Genomic DNA, 24820 nt, shown 5'->3' on the forward strand with positions numbered 1-24820 from the left:
TGTTTTAATTATATAATAAAAATATATTTTTTTTCATAATTAACACTATTTACTCATAATTCTATATTGTATATTTATACATGTTTATATAATTTCTTTTTAGATTTTTGAATTGACACTGGCAGAGCAACCACTTCTATCCTTTTAAATCTCAAAAGTAACCAAATATCAGACAAAATCAGTTTATCACAACATACATCAGCCATCGGCTACACCCTACGCTCTCTATATATCTCGGCATCAGCCATTGAAAAAACCCAAATAAGTCGAGCGGCGCTTCCCCAAAACACCTGGAGTTGTTTTCATCCAGATTCAGTCTGTAGTTTGTGGGCGCCATGCGAGGGATTCCCTGCTGCACACGTTCGTGCTTCACTTTAAGTGCCCGTGTGGATTAGTAGGGCAAGTCTAGACCTCGGATACGCAGCCTCCAGCAGCAGACGGGCGCTCCTGTGATCTCCTGTCCCGTTCCCTTCAAAGCCCTGCGCTCTCAATGCCTTCTTCCGACAGGATCACAAGAGCAGGATTTTGTCTTTGACAATAATTGCAAGCATATCAAAAGCAGCATTCATCCACACATAAGCAGTCTGTGAGCACTTTGAGCCCGCATTCATGTGCTAAAGATGGGGGGGGGGTGTAGGGTGTGTAGGGTGGATGTAACAGAAAAATATTAAATGGAAATACCATTTTTACTTTGCAACAGTTACATGCTGCAGTAAGTTTTTTTTAAACGTTTTAAGCTTCGGGAACACTTAAATGACAGTTATTTTTTTTGGGAGCACACCCTTTTTCTTTATTCTCAACGTGGAAGCACTCAAAAAGTTGGACGCTCGTGGAAAATAATAATGCTGAGGCCTCTCTGTGATTCGGTTCCAGTTCTGCAGTTCTTTTCTTTTCAGTGTTATCCGTAAGTTAGGAATCTTGGACATCCTATTGTGTTTATGTAAAATATGCTATGTATGATTTGCATCATATTTAATTTTTTTTTTACAAGTTACACAGATGCCATCTATACACTCTTAAATAGCAATAAATCCGTTTTATCTGGGTATTTGTGGTAAAACGTGACTTTTCCTGTCAATTTGGATTGTGCACCGCGTGCCAAACTTTTATTTCCAAAATGTCATTTATTGAAAACGAATGTCTTACGTGATCTGACCCTTTTTATGATTCAGCCAAAGCAAACGAAGCGGCCAGCGAAGAATAAATAAAATTAAAGTGGAAGTACCAACCTCTTCCACTCCTGCCAACAAATCTCAGGTCGTTGAAACGCGCCACCTGATTCTTCATGACAGCTGAGGCGTTTCGCAGTTCTGCCGAGTAGTTCTCGTCATTCCCTGCCATAACTGTCACCACGGTCCCATCAGGAACATCTCCCAGAGCAACAACCTGAGCAGAAAACACAACATTTACCCTCATATTCACTGTTTACACCACTGTTGATTCATATACTGTCTCAATCCTGATCAAAACAGGCCCGTGATCCACATTATAGGTGACATTTTGAAACTAAACTGTTGTATAACACAATAATAACACAATAAATCAATTCAAACATGCAAATGTATCATTAGACAAAAGCTAGATTGCCCTTTAAGGTCAGCTTTCAAATTGTCTATGTAAAAAAATCACCTTAAACTGGTTGGAAAACATCAGGAGATATCAGTGAGTCCACAGTATAAATGAGTTACACCAAAACTTTAACATTACTATTGATTCAGCAATAAACAATGAGCATAATGTCTAAAGCAAATTTGAATATATATATTGAATACATAAATGTCTGTATATATATATATATATATATATATATATATATACATATTCCCCTTTTGTTTAAAAGTAAGTCCATTGTCCACTATTAAATAAATAAAAACACACATTTACACCAAAATTATTCAATTTACCTTTTCTTCCCTAAAATAACAAACTGTAAAAAATGATTTAATTCAGATGAATGTTTTGATGTTATTGTTCAATGTGAGCAGGAGCAGCTGGTTCAGTTCTACAAGCTCATATAAATGAACAAAGGTTTACAGAACACAATGACTCTGAAATCATCCCGTGTCACAGATACTTTAGATGCATTTGTATGAAATACTCTATCTTTGGTGAAAGTATTAATAGTTGTGTGTAATTTAGGCCGCGTGATTAAACATGCATGTGTTTGTATCTATGAATAGCTTCAGATCTCTCAGATTTCACTTCTCTCCAGCACGGCAGGATTTCTCATTTTAAACATCACCCGCAAATAACCGCGAACAATAATTAAAACAACAACAACTACATACTATTATTAACATTAAATCACATGATGTGTTGATGTGGAAAAGAAACATCATAAATCATTTCCACCAATAAGTCTTTAAAGAACTGGATTACAATAGGAAAAACCCAACAATGCTGCACAGATTTTTAGTTCATTTACATTTAAATAAAAGTTTGATTAGATATGAAGTATGTATAACCGTATATGTAACGTCAAGACCTGTGAGTTTACATTTACATAAAATGAACTTAAATAGAATAATTTTATTGTAACTGTTATAAATGGCTGCGTTTTTCTTTCCTATAAATTTTTAAGTGTGTTTTATATGTAATGTTATGTATTTTAATATTGTCTGGATCTTGGCCAGGTCTCTAAAGGAGATTTAAATCTCAACGAGACCAGCCTGGTTAAATAATTAAATTAATAAATTAAATTAATAAATATATTCATTTATGAATGTAAACGATCTACAGATCTACTGGTCATGTCTAAAATGCTAAACACACCACGAGTTAATGTGCATCTAAATAGTTAGAAGAAAGAAAAAAAAGCACACACAAAAAAAAAAAAGCATAAATGTAGTTTAATGTAGCCTAAATACTAATGTTTGTAAATCACTATTAAATCCGTAAGTGTTTCTGACCTTAAACGCCACCGGGAGAGTTTTGTTGCACCTCCAGTGAGACGGCAGCACTGAGCACAGAAAGTTGGGGCTGTCCGTGCGCACGAGCTCGGCGGGGTGGTCCGCGATGATTTCCACCATGGTTCGGTTGTCGTGCTGTCGGAGTCTCGGCACCGCCGCGTTCGGCTCCTGCTGCACATCGCTCATCTTCCCCGCCACCGGCTGAAGGCTGCTGGACGGCGGACTGAACCTGCGGCTGGTGTTCGGGTCTACCGGAATGCGCATCACAACAATGTCAGCAAAGGTAAGGACACTTCAAACCAGCACTAAAGTCAGTGTTTTCGATCACAAATAGCCAGGATCTATATAAAGTCCGTTAGGCTGAGTAACGCGCCTTCCAGAAACCGAAAAAGTTGGATGAGATCGGTTCCTCTCAGGCTTTACGCGCAAGCTTTACGCGCTCCTACAGGTGAATCGCGTTGAAATTAACGCGCGCGAGCTCATGGTTACACACAGAAGAAACGCAGACATAATTTACGAGGCGATTCCAATGTTGAACGTTGCTGTTATAAACTTCAAAATCCGGAATAAGAGCGAGTCACTTCGCGTTACGCGCAGCGCTCGATCGGAGAGTTCACTTTACCGCGCTTCTTAAAACGTGCCACCATGTAAGTAGTAAAAAGAAAGTTTACGGCTTTGCAAAAGTCCCCAAGACCTTTCTTGGTCCATGCACGGTCTTTGTGAAGGGTTAAAAAGGTGATTCCAAAGGTTGTGGTTAGAAAGATGAAGGCGCTGCAAAGCCGCAGTGTTTTTGTCTCGTTGTGTGGTTTGTCTTAGGAGGCAGGGACTTGGGTGAGCTCAGGTTTTTTGTGGTTTATATATATATGCAGAAGCAGGAGGATTATTATGCTGATGAGTCTTGAGCACGTCATGTCTCCAAGCACCATTTCGCGGCATCAAAATAAATCAGCAATTCAAAGGTTTGATATCAGTTTTTTAGAGCTCTTTTTCCTCTTTTACCAAAAAGCAATCCATAAAATACTATATAGAGACCCTGTTGTTATAAATAAACTGCAGAACAGTTGTGATTTATCTCGAAATGTAAAGACCTGTATAAAAGAAAAAAGTAAGGAAAGACCTGTATTAAGCAACTAACAGTGAAATATTCAACAGTGAATTCTCATGGCAACAGCAAGTTTTCTTTCACTGTTCATTCACGTGAGACATAAAGAGCTCATAAAGAGACATAAACACAACTCATTGAAACCAGACAGAAAGCAAACAAGCAAAGAAGAGAAGTGACTCATTTCCTATTTCTAAAGACAGATAAAGAGCCCAGCTAAAGTTAATATTATACAATAGCAGCACAGAGGCCATGGCAACAACATTGAAGAAGTGTAGGCTATATATATATATATATATATATATATATATATATATATATATATATATATATATATATGTATATGTATATGTATATGTATATATATTTATATATGTATATATATATGTATATATATATGTATATGTATATATATATATATATATATATATATATATATATATATGTATATATATATATATATATATATATATATATATATATATATATATATATATATATATATATATATATATATATATATATATATGAGTCTATTTTAATGCGGAGGCCTATATTATGTTCATATTTTCGGGCAAATTATTTTTTTAAATAAAATAGAACTCATAAAATAGAAATTAAAATAGACTCATATATATATATATATATATATATATATATATATATATATATATATATGTATATGTATATATATATATATATATATATATATATATATATATATATATATATGTATATGTATGTATATGTATATATATATATATATATATATATATATATATATATATATATATATATATATATATATATATATATATATATAATGAGTCTATTTTAATGCGGAGGCCTAGATACAAGGAACTAGATACAAGGTCAAAGAATAACATTCGAAGGTAATAATAAGTATAAAATCATAATTTTAATCATACTAATTATTTTCTAATAATTCTTTGTTGAAATGTAGCTATGCAAATATTATGTTAATTTTTAGGCTATTGATTTGTATTTTATTATTATTAGCCTATTGATAATACTTTTATTATTATTATTGTGGTTTTTAACCGGATAAATCTGAAAAGCTCTTTAACGTTTAAATTCGTCTTTTATTATGCGCCGAGATTAAATGCAGATCTACAGCAGTTTTCGCTTACCACTGCGGGCTATTGCGTTAGATAACCATTAAACACTACATTACCCACAATCCCTGGCAGACCGATTGACGTCAAATAGACACGCGCTGAACAGTGTGTTTACATCAGAGTCAAGTGCCCTGCAGTTTGAAAGAGCACATGTGGATGGATTGAATAGATCTTAACATACATAAGGTAAAGATAATCAGTTACTTTAATGTGTAAGGTTAAAATTCGGTTATTTATTTAGTCTGAAAGTCAACTGATATTGATACGAGACTCGAAACGTTCTGTTGGTTCAGTTCACTCCACTGTATGTTCACAAAGTGTGTTACAACACTTCTACAAGCTTCATTATGTCTTTATAATGTTGACAAGCATTTTATTTGATATAATTTTAACTGTTTGGATTCTATGAAATCTAGTGAAAGTTGTTAGTTATAGTTACAGTTATAGTAAATAGCTTTTTGACAAGTCACGTTATTTCAGCATCTTTAAGTCATACACAAGCATTACATAATACACTGAGCCAAAATGAGCTTTCTTATGTCGGAATGCAAATTAAATATGTACATTATATATGCAAAAATCATAATTAGATTGAAAAATCCCAGTGCTGATCCCGTTTTCTTATTCCAGACTCCAGTTGTGACTGTGAGCCTGTGGTTATGAGGTTTCATACTCTGTTCTTCCTTCACAGTCAGTTCTGTGTTTTATTCTGGAAAAAATCACATCCTCACTCTTGTGTCTAGCCTGACTTTCCCCCCATGTGTATTGTTTGTAAAACCTTGGCTGTTTGAAAGACCGTAGGAAGAGTGATGTCAGCACTCGACAAGAAGTCTGACTCTGTGGAAACTTGCACACACACGGATGATGGAGATTTGAACGTGCGATTCGTTTCTTCTCCTCCTCCTTCCTGTCCAAGTACACGTCCATGAGCCTTTAATCTACACGTTTCGGTGTGAGAGAAATGGATTTTGCATGATTGCAGGTCTTGTGGAGACGCTGGGAACTGTGTGTGGCGGCCCGGCGAGGATGTAGGAGGGAAATAAAACATCCAATGGCTCTGAATCGCATTTGCCACTTCATTAGGGCCTCGAGAAAGACGCGCTATTAAGTTACATTTCCTTCTTCGGTGACTGCGAGCGCCAAATATGTTTCTGATTTTCCCCCTGTTATGTTGATCGTCTGAAAATTTATGAGACAGCTGAGTTGGGGTAATTGTAATTAATGAAAAATATAGTTGAATATATATTGAAACAGCATGTGGCGGAAGGTTGGATTGGGATGTCTTGGATAAAGAAGAAATAAATATGTTGGAGGTCTTTGAATGCTGATATTTGTGGGCTTTCTTAGAGCCGTAGTAGTAAAAGTGCCCTTCCTCAAAATCATTTTATGTCACCAAGAGTCATCCGTATTTTTGTCTTTACACGCTGTAGGACTACTGCTCTTGGCAAAATCGACCAAAACACAAATCGAACGCCCACGACTAAATGAGGAAATTAACTAGGCGTCTGTAGAAAAAAACAAAACAAACACAAAAAAAAAGACGTGGAAGCTACATAAAAGTCCTGACTATTTAATTACATAGAGGAAAAATGCAATAAATAGAATGGCTCCCTTTTCTGTTCTTTCAAAGCCTTTTGCATGTTGAAGTAATCTTGATTCATTTGCCACATCTGAATTCATTTTGCCCAGTATGGCGACCATCTGCCTTCACAAGTCAAAGCAAAAGCTTTATCTTTCATCCAACAGAGGGGGCGAAAACAGAAGGAAATGTTATGCCGCGATGTGTTTATTGAAGAAAAGGGCCCTGCGTTTGCTTTGGTGACACTTTAGGAACATTTAGTTTCATGTCCCTCGGAGACAGAATTAAGATTTATATTGGCTCTGATTAAAGGAGAAGGTCGCTGAAAAATGACAATTCTGCCTTTATTTGTTCACCTTCATGTCGTTCCAAACCCAAATGCTGTTGTTATTCTTGTGGAACATGAAAATAAGAAATTTTGAAAAATATCCTGGGTGCTCTTTGAAGCCATTCGGGACGTGTGCTGTCAAACCCCAGAATGATTAAAGCTAGTCCATGTGATTTGTGCTGTATATTGAGTCTTTAAAAGCCATGTGACAAGATTGTCTGTGCTTTGTCATAGCTCTGAAATGATCTCACTCTCCATTCTCTGTATTGAAACTGCTGTCACTTTTTTTATTTACAGTAATTGAATGTGAGCATGAATTAGATTTGAGAGCTGCAGATTATCTGTGATTAATGGCGTAAAGTCGGCATGAAACGGAAGTTGCGATAGTCTTTTTTGCCCTATTGTGACGCATAGTGTTGTCAAAAGTACAGACTTCGGTACCAAGTCGGTACTGAAATTTTAAATTTCAGTAACGTTTTGACAACTAGTGACACATCTGAGTGATACGCTTCTCGAACAAGAAAAAATGTAGGGCTGGACTTGATTTTGTCAATGGGGTATTGATTGGATGGTTGTGGTTTGCTATTGGTCGATCTCTTGTGAAATGAGTGACAGGTTTTCCCGCCCTCGTGCCGGTGAACCGTAACCATGTCATGTCTAAGAAATACTCCAATATTCTATATAAAAACAGAAAACAGTTGTCAATTTCATGGCAACTTTAATGGTGTGTTCACACTTGGCATGTTTTGTTGGATTAAAACGAACTCTGGTGCGATTGCTCTGTTAGTGCAATTCATTTGAATAAGTGTGAACGCTGCCACCATTCCCTGGTGCGCACCAAACAAGGGAAATCAAACAAACTCTGGTGCGGTTCGACTGAAATATGAACGCAACATGGACCAAAAACATGGAAACGAACCAGAAACATGCAACATCTTTTACTGTTTTTACTCCTTTACACATTTTATAAGTTCTTCACAAGTTGTCCGGTTTATCATATAGCTACCATCATATATACACACACACATTGAACGCGTTTATCCGAGCACACAGCATTGGTTTGGATGTTTAAAAAGTTCCGTGGCAAAATATACATCATAAAAGCCCAATTTTTTTTTGGTATCTTTAGTTTCAGTATTAAAAGTGACAGTGTGAACGCTAATCGAACCAGGACTAAATGTATTATTTCTTTTTTGGTCCAGACCAAAAGAACCAAACTAAATGTGAACACACCCTAAATTTCATACTGTTTTTTAATGAGGGTGAGCAAGTAATTATGATGTCTTTACTGATGAAGTTTGTCAGACTACACCAGCATTAATAGGGATTATACGTCTCATCTACGTGAGAAAAGGGCCGTCCGCTTGTGAGATTTGATAGTCTGATGCCGTAGGAAGGCTGTGGTTTCAGCTTCAGGTTCAAACAGACCAAGGTTTGCTCAAATAATCCTGGTGGGCCGTGACGAGGCCGACAATGAGCGCATTTGAATTCGACAAGCTCCATTTCTGGGGTTGTATCAGCATCCTGTTAATTTGTTTTCTTTGCATTAGAGGAAGTCTAACTGCAAACTGTGGAGGTAGCTGTGTGATGAATGTTAACTGCTCGACGGCACGTGCTCAGATAATTCAGATACATTAGCAAATAATGAGGTTCTGAGTCTGATAGTAATGTTGACTCTGTTTCTGGAGAGTGGCAGACAGATGCAGTCATAACCAGCATGATGTTAAAGGAATAGTTCACTTCAAAATGAAAATGCTGTCATCATTTACTCACCCTCAAGTTGTTTCAAACCTTTATGAGTTTCTCCCTTCTGCTGAACACAAAAAAAGATATTTTGAAGAATGTCAGTAATCAGACAGTTAATGGACACCATTGACTTCCATAGTAATTTTTTTCCTACCATGGAAGTCAATGGTGTCCATTAACTGTCTGATTACTGACATTCTTCAAAATATCTTTTTTTGTGTTCAGCAGAAGAGAGAAACTCATAAAGGTTTGAAACAACTTGAGGGTGAATAAGTGATGACAGCATTTTCATTTTGAAGTGAACTATTCCTTTAAAGGTGTAGTATATTTGAGTGACAGACCGATATATGAACCATATAAAATGCAGATTCTCATTATGGAAATATATCAGCTGATTAATGAGCCAGGCCTCATAGTTTCTAAAAACAGCCTGATCAGTGCTAGTGCACATTTTACGTTTTCAAATTATTATTATGATTAGAATTAGTATAACGTTTTTGTGAATTGAGTATAAATTGAATACTCAATTTATACAGAAAATTTTTAAAATCATATATTTTAATTATTAGATATTTATATTTTAATATTTTTTGTGTGTATTAATGTGTAAATTGTTCAATCAATGAATACTGAATATTTTATATATTTAGGATAATTAATTTTTTATGAATTATGTGTAAAATGTACACAATTTATACTGTAAATTCACAAAAGGTATACACATTTGAAATTATTCTGATTCAAAATGAAATTTAAACCTAAGGATGTCAGGATTTTAAGATTTAAAAACAAACAAACAAATTAATAAGACTTTTGGCATGCAATTAATAAATACTTCAAGAGAGAGGCACAGAGAGACAGAAATGGCATGAGCATTTTAAATATACATATTGGTTGACCACTACTTTATATCAATGTTTTTTTCCCCTATATGTATAATTTAAATGCTTTTTGCAGAGGTCGTTGGTTCATTTTGATTTCAGGGATTTAGTGCCAAACGAGCACAACACTAAAATGTTATATGGAATTAAATATGCACTTTTTATCATGCCATGTAATGCTGGCAAGATCAAACGTTTAGTAAACATTAGAACAAAAAGAGACTTTAAACATGTCTGCCGTTCCCTTTGAACTAGAAGATCATTTATCAGCTCTCATTGCCTACAGAAGTTTAAGCAGCCTTGCTCTGGTCATTAAAAATAGTTCAGTCTCATTTGCTAAAAAAAAGCATCCTGCGTCCGTCTCTTTGACATCTCTTTGTGAGTGCCGTTTGTCATTGACTCCGGTTGAACGTGTCCTGCTCTGAACATGTGGCGTGTTTCCTCTCCTGTCGGTGGATGCATCAGGAAGCATTTTCCGTGTGAAGTGGCTTTATAATTGCTCAGGCTTTGAGTGGGCGTTGTGTAAAGCGTGTGTGTGTGTGTGTGTGTTACAGATGAGCAGCAGTGCTGCGAGCCCCATGGCAGCCAGCAGCAGCAGCAGCACCGGGGCCGGACGCGGATCCGGAAAGGCCACCAGCTTCATCCCTGAGCTCCAGAGCATGATGTAAGTGGATGAAAGTTTTCCTGTCTAAAATCATTCGGAAAACTCTGATGTGTTCCAGCCCTTACAACAAGCACTGTGGAGTTGCGTTGATGATGATGCCCTGATATGGTGATGAGTGTTTAACATATTCATATGTCATTTACGTGATACTCCATGATAATTCAGAGAAGAATATGGTTGCTACCTTGGTACATGGTTTTTCATATAGGTTAAAGTCCCCCTGTAGTCAATCATTGTCTCCCTTAAAACTCATCTTTGATCACCAAAATGACATATTTAAAAGATTTTTCCTTGAAAAAAAAACTTCATGCCTTAAAATAGCTTGAATATAACTCTACAGCCTTGCCTCATTTAGTATACGCGGTTCTATGAATATGCAAATTAGCCCCGCCTCCACTCACTCACACCAGCTCACAGATTCGCTCATTGATGATCACACGTTGACATGATTGGTTACATGATAAGGTCGTTTGTGACGTCAGAAACACCAGCGATTTCAAACCGTGTTTTTGAGACTGTCTTTGGTTCACTGCAATTTTAAGGAGAAAATGCTCAGCAATGGTGTTGACTTATGAATTTGCACATGGTTTGTCTTAAAGCATATTAAAAACACCACATGTCTATGAACTACATTAAAAACTTGATTTTCACCACAGGGCGACTTTAATACAATACTCATGCTAATTTTATAAAGCTGCAATAAGGGCTGTCACGAATCCTCGATTCAATTTGAATGCTCGTCTTTAAAAGATCCTCGATTGCAATTTACCCGTGTCGATTAACCGGCAAAATGCTGGAATTTGTGTTTTCCACTGACGAGAATCAATGAACCGCATTATCAGACCATTTTCTAAGACTGCACGATATATTAAAACCATTTAAATATCATAATATAGCAGAGTGCTGTTGTGAAATAACAAAAGCTGCGATAAATATATATGCGCTGTGGGATTCAGAGTGAAGCGTGGCGCTTTATTTACATGCGTTCTTCCAGCATCCCAGAGCAGCTTCATTCACAGTGAATGCTGCTGCACACAAACTCAGTCTCTGCATAGTTGATTGTACATAAGTTGATAGTTTATATTATGGATATTACATTATGTATTTTAACAGTGTTGTTCAATAAAACCATATAATTACTTTCTTTTGATACTTTATTTGAACCAATTATTATTGCCAAGTCATTTTAAAGGCTATTGTTCACTTAGGTCTATTTTTATTACCACAAAAAAATATCCAATTACTCGATTAAACGTCAAAATAACCGTTAATGACGGCCCTAGCGCCAATGATGGAAGCCACGGCCTTCAGAAGAGCCAGTCTGGATTTCCATCACCGAGACCACTTTACGGTCTACCGAAGTATCAATTAATGCTTATTATTTCATCTGTCAGAAATAAGGGGGGTTTTCTTATTGGAAACCACATCGGTGTTTGCGGTTCTGTGGATGTACTCCGGCACACGACAGTATTTTTGTCAGAAACCCTGTTTTTCCGTCAAAAACCTTAAGTGTAGTTGATCTTGGAATGAATAATATTTAGCTCAATCTATAAAGCAAGCGTCCAGGCCTACAAAACTGCTTCACCGAAAGCAGAAAGGAGTCATAAAGTAAATTTACATGCCGATCCATTTACTTCCCTCCAACAGAGCGCTTGCGGTTTGACCTAGTGAGAGATATTCTTTAGGAAAGCCACAGTGAAATTCATCCTGTCGTTCTGCTTTGAATCCCACCTGAGGAGACCTTCAAACTCATGCAAATCACAACACCACTGTTTTACTGCGCGTTTACCTCGTGTGGGGCGACGATTCTGAGGGCAGACAGAGAAATACACAACAGCTTGTCGAGAAACATAAAAGCACCTCCCCTTTTTGTTTAGTCAAAACTGGAGACAATAGCTGGTCGACAAAGGTTTTTGTAAAGTTATGTTTTGCATAAATAAAATGAAGCATTTTAAAGACTATTTTAACTTGTTTTTCTTTGAAAATTAAGCACATTTTCATCCAAAAATGTTATTACTATGTAATAAGAATGTAATAAACTTTGCAATGCAGTCCACATTATTAAATAACAATACATATTATATTTGATTTAACATTTATAATAAGTGTTTATGAATAGAAATCAGCATAAATAAAAATCAGTACAAAAATAGTAAAGAGTTATGTATACTTAATGTTTATACAATAAAAAGAAAACAGCATTTTTTTTTATTGCGGAATATGCATAATTGTCATTAAAATAATATTACATTGCAAAAAACAAAAAAACAAGCTTAATTTTCTGCATGCAAGATATAGTAGTATTTTTTTTCTTTGGATTTTACAGTGAAATATGACCCTGACATTTCTTGACGTTTTTCATTTTGACTGTTTTTCTTACACAAACTTTTCTCGTGTAATGAAATCATCCCTGCCAAGATTAAAAATATTACTGTGGGGTATATTGTTTTTAATAGCTTGTTTGGCCTGTACAGCAGCCTAAAATGATACCCGTCTCCTATATCTGCCGTGATGAGTAACATCATGTTGATTTTCTCCAGGTCCGATTATTTATTATAAGTCGTTGTTGTTTCGAGTCATAAATACGAAATGCTCCGTGCCTGTTGAATCTCACTTCACGTCTTAAACTGCACACAGTCATATCATTTTAGAACATTTCCTTTTGTTGAAAAAAGAAAATCATATGACCCTGCGACTCCATAAAGGGCTCCGGATTGCAGTCTTATATTTTTTTTGAAAGACATTTAATTATAGCTTGCAGTCAAAGGCATTTTTGATGGAGACTAAATGGCCTCCAATTGCAAAGATTTTCTCCCTCTTTTGGCAGGCGCTTGCACTGAGTGATGATTTGGAGATATTCTATTCCAGCGTCTAACAATCTGTTGCATTCATCTGTGTCACACTGTGCAATTGTTGTCAGCGATGCATTTGCCTCATGCTTTTCTTTTTTTTTTTTTTTTTGCATCTGAAACCGATGTGTAAAAATCGCGAAGAAGAGAAATAAGGTTTGTAAAAAGTCAGCTGGGACTTGGCATCTGCGCTGTACTGTAAAACAGACTCTGGGGTGTTTTTGACGCTGTCTGCTCTGGGCACGCCGGCTGTCTGGAAAAGTGAGGGAGGAAAATGTAAAGACAGTTTCCTCTGCCGCCTCTTGCCGTGACTGTCTGCCGCCCCGTGCCTTCATGGAGGTCTCTAATTGAGATCACTTGTACTTATAAATCGTAGGAAGTTTTGTGGTTCAATGAGAGAAGCATTAGAACCATAGTGTGTGCCTCTTAAAATTAAAATGAGGCTACCGTTTAACTTTCTTAATCAGCTAAATACGTCTCTCTCCAGGCGTTTTGGGGCTTTTTCATCTTAACGGAGTCGTTTTTAATAGTGACAGACCAATATGGGGTTTTTAGTGGCAGATACTGATATCTTAAGGGATATCAGACATATAAAAACAGGAAAAAAGTGCATTATCAGTTGTTAAATCGAAATCAAATCAAGAGCTTTTGGAAGTATTAAAAAAGGCAAAATATATCTTCATCATAATTATTGGCTGATAAAATAATATTGTAGGTTAACAGCCTTGCCGATACATCCCTCGACAGTCTAACACTGTTTTTGTCATGTTTATGAGCAGATCTTTTTGAAATGACAACATGACCATGATTATAGTGTGGTCAGGTAAAGGTGATGTCTACAATACTAAATTACATCTTTGCTCGGATTGTTTTTGTGAAACCATCTCATTACAAAAACAGTAGTGACTGTACAGGTTTTTAGTGCACTAACATGTTGCTAATTTGCTATTTGACAGCAAAAGAGGGCTGATATTTCTGACAACTGCCTGCATTTGACTTCTGTCTGAAGCATTATATGGTGAAATTCAGTCATTCAGTCGTGTTATAATCCGGTGCGCTCTAAAGAGGGCTTACTTTGGCCAGGAATCTCAATGATACATGCATAAGGTGCTAAAGATAACACAGACGGTTTAATATGGCCAACGTCCTGCTATTCTGTTCTCTGTGGATTTCGACCAGCCTTCATCCTTCTCTCTGAAAGCCCTGTCCAATTAAAACACATTTATTGTACTTCAGTAAGGTAAGCAGTGTCTGTAATGATGGATGATTTTATAGCGAGACGACGAGAAAATATCGGACACTGAACACCACAGCTGAGCTTCGCACGTCTAGAATCTCAAAACTTTATTTGTACGTTTATTATTAAGTTAAAACGTAATATTAAACTACCAAATTCCAGTGGATAGTCATTATTTCCCACTGATTATTCAGATTTGAGTATAATGACATTGTGAAAGCTGTTTAAACATGTATTTATAGCGTGTTTACTCGATCCATTGCCATCAAATGCTAATTTGCTGTCAACTTCAATCAAACGAAAAAACAGAAATGGCAAATTAAACAAACAAGTGAAAACAAATCATATGCTTCTGGTGGGATTCATTCAGGACAGATTTGTCTATCTCTCCACTGCGACGCTTCAGACTCGACAGATGAGCGCCTCGTGTTTTATCACGACAGAAGTCGTTCCCGAGGCGATGCACTTCGACTGCTTCTCTTTAACTGTCGACTTCAAGTGTATCATGGCCTGTGGTTGTAACCTGATCAAAGTGGGTTTTTAAGCGAGTCCTCTGTGAACTCCAGGGTTCATCACTGCCGCTGTGCCAATCGCATGAAATTCTTCTGTTTAAGTGATTTGAAATAGCATTTTTGTGGCATCAGAAGTTTCAGACTAACCCAGTACGTATTATCATGTTGGCAAACGGTGTTTAAAAATACCTGAAGTCATTATTTAGTTCCAGTCCATTTTTGATGATAAATTTTAGCACCTATTTTATATCGCCACAATTATTTGTGGCACGGTGTTAGTACTACTGTCCTCAGATGAAACCCACACCAGCATTTTTGTGGGTTGCAAGTCCTGCATGTTTTTTCTTTTATACTGCAAGAGCGATACAGCATGAGCACGAAAAAGCTACTAGATCTGAAATGCATTGTTGAAATGTGGAAATATTAGAGCAAACTGTGGCTTTTATATTGCTTTTTTTTGGGTTGCCTTGAGGGAAATTTCCTGACTATTTATACAACCATTAACATCAATATTTTTTTTACATTGCAGAACACTAATGACGCAAACGCATAAGTGAGACTCGAGAGCTTTTAATGCTTCTAAAACCCGTGCATGTCAATATGCTGTTTTTGAGAGACGTATTGTTATTCAATTAAATGTGACGTATTTTGTGTTTTTGCCTCACTATCAGTAATTAGTGGCTATGAGCAAAGAACCGTACGGCCCCTTGCCTTGAGCTGTTTGTAATGTCAGTCCCTTTATTATCATACACTATGTAATTGCTTTTTTTTTTTTTTTGGCATTTGCCATCTTCCAGTGTGTGCAGTGCAGTTGTTATTTCTGAAATGTTTTGCTTGTTTACTTAATGTTTAGCAAGTTAATATTGTGTTTCAGAACTCAATACTGTTGCAAGAAGTTTGGGTCAGTCAGATATACTGATATATATAAGATATACTGAGATATATATATATATATTTTAAGAAATGAATGCTTTTATTCAGCAAACAAAGATGCATTAAATTGATCAAATGTGACAGTAAATACATTTATAACGTTACAAAATATTTCTATTTCAAATAAATGCTATTCTTTTCATCAAAGAATCATGAAAACATCAAAAATATGAAGCAGCAGAACAGTTTTTAACATTTCATTTCTGAATGATCATGTGACTGAAAACTGGAGAAATTATGCTGAAAATTCAGCTTTGCATCACAGGGAAAAAAATATATCCAATAAATAGATTCACAATAGTATTGTTTTTACTGTATTTGTAATCAAATAAATGAAGCCTTAATTGGTGAGCATAAGGCACTTCTTCCAAAAACGTCTTACCGTCCATCTTTTGAATTGTAGTGTAGATATAACATAGACTGTTTTTCTAAAGTTGTAATGTTTCCAACAGCTTTTTTGGACATGGACCATGCTAGTACTATAATATTCTTTGAAGTTATCTTGAGTACATTGCATGTACACTCTGAAATACTTTACCATTTGTACCATGGGCTGATTTTCCTTTTTTTTTATTTTGAGTTTGCTGTAGGATTTCATTTTCCCACAATGTTCTTTCGTTTGTGTAATCGGTATTGTGAAATAAATCTTCATTGAAAGGGGTCATATAATATCTGGGAGAAAAACACAATCATATTTTATATTCAGGAAAAAGTTGCTGATGGAAAAGCCATTTATGTGTCTTTGTGGGAACGTAATGAGACTGAGTGAATGTAGCACTTTAATTTACTCCCAACAATTAGGTGAACGTCAGCCACTTACTGTAATTAAATAAGGCATTAAGATTCAGAGTTGTCGGGAAGCATCGAGTGGCATTCCCAGGCAGGACGGCCCACTGTCCTCTCGTGGCATTGCTTTCAGCCGCCTAACCGCATTTACAGCGATCTGCTACAGGACCTGGGTGAAACCATGGCCCGTTGACTAGCAACGTGTAGGCATTTGTCTAATTCGGGCTTCTGTCTCCTGGGCTACAGCCTGTATAAAACCCTCTGTGCTTTCAAGGCCCCTCGAATGTTTTCGTAAACTTGGATGGAGACGAGTCGCATTGGAAGCAAACATCAGTAATGAGCTGGCACACAGACTCTCTGGTTAACCAGACTGTAATTTGGGGACTGAAAAGAACCTCTCATCACTATTGAGTATTTGTTTACCACAGTTTAACTCTAGTGTTTCTGCACAGAGACTCTCTCTGAAAGACGCTTTAACTGTTGCTGTTCTGATCTTTGTCACATTGGACGTGTTTTCTGTCATTGATTCTTTAAATTATACGCACGTATTGTTACTTATGCCATCGTATAGGCGCCGTTGTAAAACCTAGTGAGCGGTCTTGCCTACACAGCCAAAGTCAGCATTCTTTCTGAAATGGAATATTTTTAGTGATTGATTTAGAACATTATACATAGTATGTCCTCCATATGTGCAAAGCATACTGGAGAATCAAGTTATGTTGCTAAACTATTGACATGATAATGCAATAAGAGTAAAAAACTAATATTGGGTAAAGTAATATAAGTCGATCAATTCGTCAACTCTTGTTTTTGGAATTGAATGGACTCTACTACTCTTAAAATTCTTTACAATTCTTATTCAGCAAAGGATGAATTAAAGTTGATCAAAAGTGACAAGACATTTATAATGTTACAAAAGATTATTATTTTTTTTTTCAAGTAACAATTCTGACCCAAAACTTATCAACGGATATACGGACATGATTTCCAAAAAAAATAAGAATATCAATGTTGAACTGTATTCAGCATTGATAATAATCATAAATGTTTCTTGAGCAGCAAATCATCATATTAGAATGATTTCTGAAGGATCATGTGACACTGAAGACTGGCGTAATGATGCTGAAAATTCAGCTTTGATCACATGAATAAATTAAAATATATTCAAATAGAAAGCAGGTATTTTAAATTGTAGTAATATTGCACAATATTACTGTTTCTTCTGCATTCTTGGTGAGCATAAGAGACTTCTGTCAAAAACAATAAAATCGTACCAACCCCGAAAAACTTTTTTCCCTCTGCTTTGTCCGGATTTTTTTCCTTTGCTTAATTAACATTATTAATAATAGACTTTTTTGGGCCAAATATAAAGGCAACATTACATTTATCTTTCATAGAGTTTTTGCTTGTCACAATACATGTGCTCTATGCATGATGAATACAATTGTACCCTAAATTTTGTACAAAAGGGTATCTTAATAATAATGCTGCCTATACCTGGGATGCCTTAAAGCTGTGTAGTTGGCTTACTAGATTTTGGAACAGAGCCATTGCATTTGTTCTGACTGAACAAATGAAACATGATGGTAATATCAACAAATAAGACTTCTAGGTCTTATGGTGCATGTTTTCAACATTCGTTTTGTCTTCCGAAGCAGCTGTCAGCAGTAAAATTAAAGAACAATATGCTCTGGAAGCCTTTATTTACTTCATAATGAACTCCCTACATCACAATGCCAGTAAAGCCGACTGCAGTCTCGCCCATCACATCTCGCAATACTTCTGGGAAAAGGCTCGGGAACAATGGAGAGATTCCTGTGCATATGAATCTCGTGTTTTGAAGTCGAAACAGAATAAGTAGGTGCTATAGATTCTTTATGTTCTTCTTGGTTGAGGTTTTCATGAATGCTGGACTGCTAGAGCGATAATGATCGATGGCTTGAAGTGCGCAAAACAAAAATCAGAGAAGAATGTTTTGCAACCTTCTTATTAAAAGCATACATTGAGGATCTGCTTATTTAAAGCATGCTTTCTATAGAAAGAAGTTTTGAATTGATTTACGATGCATTCAAATCTCTTCAAACTAGGACGGGACTCCAACCTTGTTTTGATATAAACGTAGAAACTCTTCACTCGAAATCCCAGTCGTAGCATCAATATTTAAGCATCTTCAAATTACCTTAGCCGAGTATTGTTTGTGCATTTACATGTCTTTTTCTGTTTCCTCTCACATTAATTGTAGCGCCATTTACCCCGATCCAGACGAATCATGTTTATTAATAAGATGCCTTGTTAATATTTAGACGTCGAGAGAGATCTCTTGTTGTCTTTGTCAGCAAAATGACAGTCCATGGAAAGCTCCGGGTTTTTCACGTTGCTTTCAAACCTCTCCAAGTGTATCAAACTCCAGCGTTACTCTTCTTTTTTTTTTCAGTGGAAAACAACTTCTTTGGAGATTCTTCTTTGGACGTCTAATGCATATTTAACAGCAAGGAGGAACGTTTTAATAGACAGTGTCAACCTCGGTGAGGGAGTCTTTCTGATTAATTTTACATAAGGCCTGGCCTTTATACTCCACTGAGTGGCTGTTATTTCCCCAAAGGATTCAGTGATATACCGAAACACCTTTACAAGTAGTTTTGTGCTCTCAGTGAACACATGAGACAATGAAACAGGAGCCATGATGTCTAGTTCAGTAACTATAGCAGCCTGCCGAATGCCGTCAGAGGATGAGTCAACAGCCGTTCCAATCAGAAAAACAGTGTTGTTGACAACATGCTCAGTGGGGTTAATTCTTAATGACTGTTTTTCTCCTCTGAGCTTTAACATGCCTCGTGTTTGGAGTCTCAACTTCTCCAAAAGTCGTTCTCGGCCCATTTGCGGCACGCTGATATTCGCTAATTGATTTCATTTAGACCGCGTCCCGTTGTCAGGGAGGTTGAAGGCATCCGTTAACTGTCGGGTCTCAGGGAAAAACTGTGCTGAACGCAAACAATCAAACGCAACTAACCATGTAATAGTGCTTAATTAGGATAGAAAAATCGATTATTTTGATATTGCTCTAATTTGAATTTATCATTGCTGAACTAATACTACATTATCCCAGTGTTTGTTTTACTTTTCCGGATGGATGATCATTTCTGTGGTTGTTTTGCATTTGCAAAAAAGTCAGTTTCCGTAATTCAGTCATGTTAATGATTTTGGATATTATTAGGTACATGCAGTCAATGTCAGTTTGACGTTTTTGTTACTTTTGTACAATATACAATTGTGGTCACTGTTTGATGTTCAATGTCAAATCTGTGACCTGAAGCAAAACCAGTTGAGAAGCACTTGATTAACCCACATGAATTATTTAGTCCTTATGGCACATGGTGATTATGTTCTGGTTAGTGTGTTCTTGTATTCTGGTAATTATAAGTAATGCAATTAAAGGGATAGTTCACCCAAAAATGAGCATTTTATCATCACTATCATCCCCCTCATGTTGTCCCAAACCTGTAGGAGTTTGAACGCAAAAGAAGATATTTTGAAGAATGTTGGTGACCAGACAGTTGAAGGTAGCCATTGACTTCCATAGTATTTTTTTCCTACTATGGAAGTCAGTGGCTGCCGTCAACTGTTTGGTTATCAACATTCTTCAAAATCTTTTATTTTGTGTTCAACAGAAGAAACTCATACAGGTTTGGAACAGCTTGAGTGAGTAAGTGATTTTTGGTTGAACTATCCATTTACATGAGAAAATAAACATACATTCTTTATAGTGCAAAGGTCCAGGTTCCTTGTTTTAAATGTAAGATTTATTTGGATTCACAAGAATCCCCTAAAAGTACTGCAAGATTTTATTGCTGAATTCCAAATTCCTCAGTTCCAAACAGCTCAAGATGTTCGACACAGTGCTATAGCATTATCCTTAAGTGCAGTGGACATGGCCTAAAGACCTTTAAAATCTGTGAGATGACAAAGTGTTTCTTTTGTGGTTTCAAAACACTTGTAACAGAAGACGAGAACTGGATACTATAGAATCAAACCCGGGATGTAAAGAGCCGCTGGATATCCGATACGTGCAGGTGTGCGCGATGGCTTCTGTAGCGAGTGATTGCTGCGGTCAGATTACCATGCCAGTTAGAGAGGGGTATTTTGTCCTTTAAAGCTAATGTTTGGATTTCCACGTGTTCTGCGATCTGCTCACACTCACGCGACGGCTTCCGTAACCAGCCCTGACGTGTTTGCTGGTACGAAAGCACGATTGGCAGGCGCATGATGTCATTTCATCCCTGTTTTTTTTGCATGTTTGAGCATTTCTCTGCGTTTTCATGGACTTGTTTACATCAGCTAACTCAAATTGTAATGTTTAAAACCGTAATCACAAAATGCATACGTGTTTTTTCCAGTTAGCTGTTGGGATGGTGCTTTCGGAGCCAGGTCGGAGACAGACAGTTTGACTCCCAGCTTCTTCGCTTATTGTTTACATATCAGAAATGTACATTTTTAAGGGGAAATAAAGCATTACAAGGGCTTATTGGAAAACACTCCATTTCTCCTGCGGTGAGCTGCGGAGCCACAGTTGGAAAAGGAAGCCAAGGTTGAGGAAGAACGCCAATGCAGCGCGTCCAGTTTTCCTGCTCTCATTCCGGGCATTTTTACGTTCTGTTTTCCCTTATAGCCCTTGTGCGTATCATGTTATAAATATTTTAAAGTAATGTTCTGGCTTATGGAAATGTTGCATTCCTGTCGAGGTTAAATCAATACGCCGGGCCGGTTTTGGCTGTGGCGAACAGGTAAAGCCTTGTTAAATGCAGTTGCTGGAATCACTTCATTACGGCACAATCAAAACAGCAAAGTAGTCGACGTCCACTTATCTGAACATTTCATATTTTTTACCCTTGAATCTGCCTGAGGCTGCAGTAAGCGGGTCACGTGAATCGCCTGATAAATGTAGCAATATTAGACCATGAAGGAGGATTATTTTTTTGTTTTCTTTTTGAAAGAAATAGCTGCTTTGGATTGTTAGTCTGTTTATACAGTATATTTTTTTTCTCCAATATTCTTCCTATGCTTTGCCAATTGCTCTAAAAAAGCAAATACTAAATGTAGGAGGCATTTTAACATACTTCTACATCAAAATGTGCCAGTGTCTGCAGGCGAACGAGTGTTTCTGATGCAAAGGTTGGAGTTGAATGCAATTTTGGTGTTATTGATATTTTTTGATGCATCAGAATTAACATTGTGTTTAGTCCTCCAAAACTTAAACTTTGGATGACCACAATGCCAAATTTGTGCCAATGGAGCCTAAATATATAGTCTAAATATACGCAAACACAGTGGAATATTGAATATATACAGTGGTCTTTAATTATGTTTTGAAATATAAACAAAGTTGAGGTATGTTAAATAAGATTCAGCACCATTTGTAATGTAATTAAATTAGTGACATTTTTCATGTGGCTTTTCTTATGTGCAGAAGGTCTCGAATCAAGCTGTACGACATGGATCATTAGGTTTTGTCCATGCCAGCTCATCTTTTCATGTAAATTGTCATGCAAAAATGTTGTAAAAATAACAGCATTCTCACTATTGCTCTCAGATTTTTATTTTATTTTTACTATTTGAAAAATAAATTTGTAGAGCACTGTTCTCTGAATCTGAAATGTCTTTATTATGATTTCTTTTCATTGCTGAGGTGGTCTGAAAGGCGTCTCGAGCTCATGGTATGAGGGGGCCATTCATTATCGGAGCTGTTTGTCTGGATTCCAGCTCCATAATCCTCCTCTTTAAATACACTTACATCAACCATTGGCTCCGTCCCTCGTACACAATCCGCTGCCTATGAATTCTGTATTTTCATGTATATTTCCATCAGCGACGGCTTCAAACGGTGATATATCAGAGGCGCTGGGTTGGCTGGCTATGATTTAAAGATGGTTTGTGGCGACTCTGATGGTTTGTTGACTGGGTTTCCACGTTACAGAAGTCGGGTCTCTTCGTGTTATGGGACTATTTATTGTTTCCCACTTTTAATGTTATGTTTGGCTGACTGAGACTCCATGGTTAAGTGTTTGATTATTTTCTAAGAAGCTCCCTCCAAGTTTGTATGAGACATCAATGCCCCTCTTTGTCATGTAGAGAAGCATATTGGATACGGTGTGTGGCACAGGAGCTCCATGGGAGAAGTGGCACTTTTTTTTTTTTTTTTTTTTTACTATGGAACATCAACACATGTCGTCCGTGGCGTTTTGTCTAGCAGATCCTGAGATTTTGAGCCAATTAAATTGAAAAGAAATTTGTTCATTTCAAATTAAATGCATTTTCTGAATTTCTTTTAAAAAGTACAAAAGGGATTCCAGCAACACTTGTGGTAAGGGGAACTTTAATAGTTTCTAATTAGTCAAATGTTTCACTTTTTATATCGTCTGCTTCCATGCACCTGGTAAAGTCATGCCAGATCGAACCTCACTATGAATTTCTTTTAAAGAAGTAAATGCTTCGACAATGTTTTTAAATGGTCAAAGAATTTTTCAGGTTGCATAGAAATGATTCGATGCAGTCGAAATTCAGCTTCGAGACTATATAATTCATCCTGTGTGATCTAAAAAAAATAAGTAGTATTTAGTTTGAGATCACTGTAAAAAAAAAAAAAAAAAAAAAAAATCAGGTCAAATTATTATGATCATAACAATTTTAAAAAAATTGCATTGAAAAATGCACACGATTTTGAAGTTTAATAACATCATCACTAAACAAAACCTAATGATCAAGATTTAAGATGTTCCAAAAAGCGGATCAATGTCACTCAATTACTCAAGTAAAGTTTGTCACCTAGGAATAGGGTGCGATTTAAAATATCTGTTTTTCATTGTACACCGTAACATTTCTTTGTTTGTAAAGGCAAGATTTGGTCTCAGACTTTGAGGAAAGCGTAACAAAAAAGCAGCATGATTATAATTTGTTCTCGTTTCTCTGTTTGCTTTGAGCAGCTCAAGCAGAATTGAACTTCTGCATCACTTTGTCTCATATCACATTACAGCCTCGTCCTCTGAGGAATCAAGGCTCATTTTTCTTCACCATTCAGTCTGTAATATGTCTAATTATGTTTCCTTGACTTGTTCATGTCTTTTTTTTTTTGACACACCGTCCGTTATCACTGATTTTGGTCTCTTGAAGCTGACCGGTCTTGAACGGGGTAATTATAGTTTTTAAGACAGATTATCGCACGCATCACGTTTGTGACAAACTCACGTTAGGGAAATGCACATGTTCTGAGAGATGCGGTGATTTGGTCCTAACGTGTCACACATGGCGTAAATTATTTCAAGCCTTCTGCTGCCAATACGCCCGTATAAAAACGCGTCCGGCTGATAGATGTCCTTGATGTTGAAGCCAAGATAATGCTAACTCCCCCCCCTCCCCCCCCCCCCCCACAAATTAAGTTTTGATGATATAAAACAATGCAGATATGAAAGCAAAAAGCATAAACCACTCACCAAAGAGATAATTTCATTTGTCAGTCAGTGCATATTACTTAAGACTGTTAGATGCCTTTTAATTTGAGAATTTTCTTGACTTGAAAATGGGTGATTTTAATTTCTCAATAATAATAATAAAAAAGCCCTCAGCCTGGCTGTAGATATTGCATTTCATTAATGTTTAGCTTTCTTTTGAATAAGCTGGACGTCTCTGACTGCTCACTCTCTGAGGTTTGGTTACCCGGGTCGCGTTTCGTCCATTAATGTTGTTTTTCTAGCGTAAACGAGAGATGTGATTATCAATTAGCTGAATGAAGCCGCTCAGTCCAGGCCAGGATATCAGCGCTGGCTGTAAATGAGAAGCACATGTCACCTCTGAGCCGAACAACACGCTGCTAATTGATTAGCGACGCTCTACGAAATTTGCCAAGAGCTTGTTTAACATCTGTACGTGTTGCATGTGACGGCCGTTTGTCACCTGAAGGAGTTTGAGCGTTTCTACTCGGAAAATGATGTTTGTGTTTGTGTAAACGTGGAAATGTGACAGGATGTTTGTGCTGCTGCAGTGCTCTCTGGTTTTTCAGGGTCATGCTGGGTGCTACATTGAATTGTGACTGTTAATGTGATTTTAATAACCATTGTAGGAGGTTTTTCAGCTTCCTATTATCTAGACCACCACTGCGCAAAGG

At 36.7% G+C, this 24820-nt stretch overlaps 2 protein-coding genes across 9 annotated transcripts in view; one reads left to right on the forward strand and one right to left on the reverse strand.

Moving 5' to 3' along the window:
• Window positions 1–24820, reverse strand: part of runx2a (RUNX family transcription factor 2a) — a gene marked incomplete at its 5' end in the record, with an annotated part of 69660 nt that overhangs the window by 40820 nt on the left and 4020 nt on the right. For 5 of the 6 annotated variants that reach the window (XR_014199210.1, XR_014199211.1, XM_082143548.1 and 2 more), the window contains 2 exons: window positions 1230–1386; window positions 2910–3173. Coding sequence is in view for 4 of the 6 variants with exons in the window: in XM_082143548.1 (XP_081999674.1) it covers window positions 1230–1386; window positions 2910–3173 (421 nt within the window). Of the gene's footprint in view, window positions 1–1229; window positions 1387–2909; window positions 3174–24820 lie in introns of those variants that run through there. The other variant, XM_082143550.1, reaches the window with a different exon arrangement.
• Window positions 3052–24820, forward strand: part of supt3h (SPT3 homolog, SAGA and STAGA complex component) — a 126596-nt gene continuing 104827 nt past the window's right edge. The window contains exons 1-2 of one of the 3 annotated variants that reach the window (XM_082143573.1): window positions 3052–3192; window positions 10239–10348. In XM_082143573.1, the coding sequence (XP_081999699.1) occupies window positions 3166–3192; window positions 10239–10348 (137 nt within the window). In that variant the 5' untranslated portion in view covers window positions 3052–3165. Of the gene's footprint in view, window positions 3193–5194; window positions 5337–10238; window positions 10349–24820 lie in introns of those variants that run through there. The other 2 variants (XM_082143574.1, XM_082143575.1) reach the window with 2 other exon arrangements.

Source organism: Leuciscus leuciscus, assembly GCF_965113295.1.
Source record: "Leuciscus leuciscus genome assembly, chromosome: 17".
Lineage (NCBI taxonomy): Eukaryota > Metazoa > Chordata > Actinopteri > Cypriniformes > Leuciscidae > Leuciscus > Leuciscus leuciscus.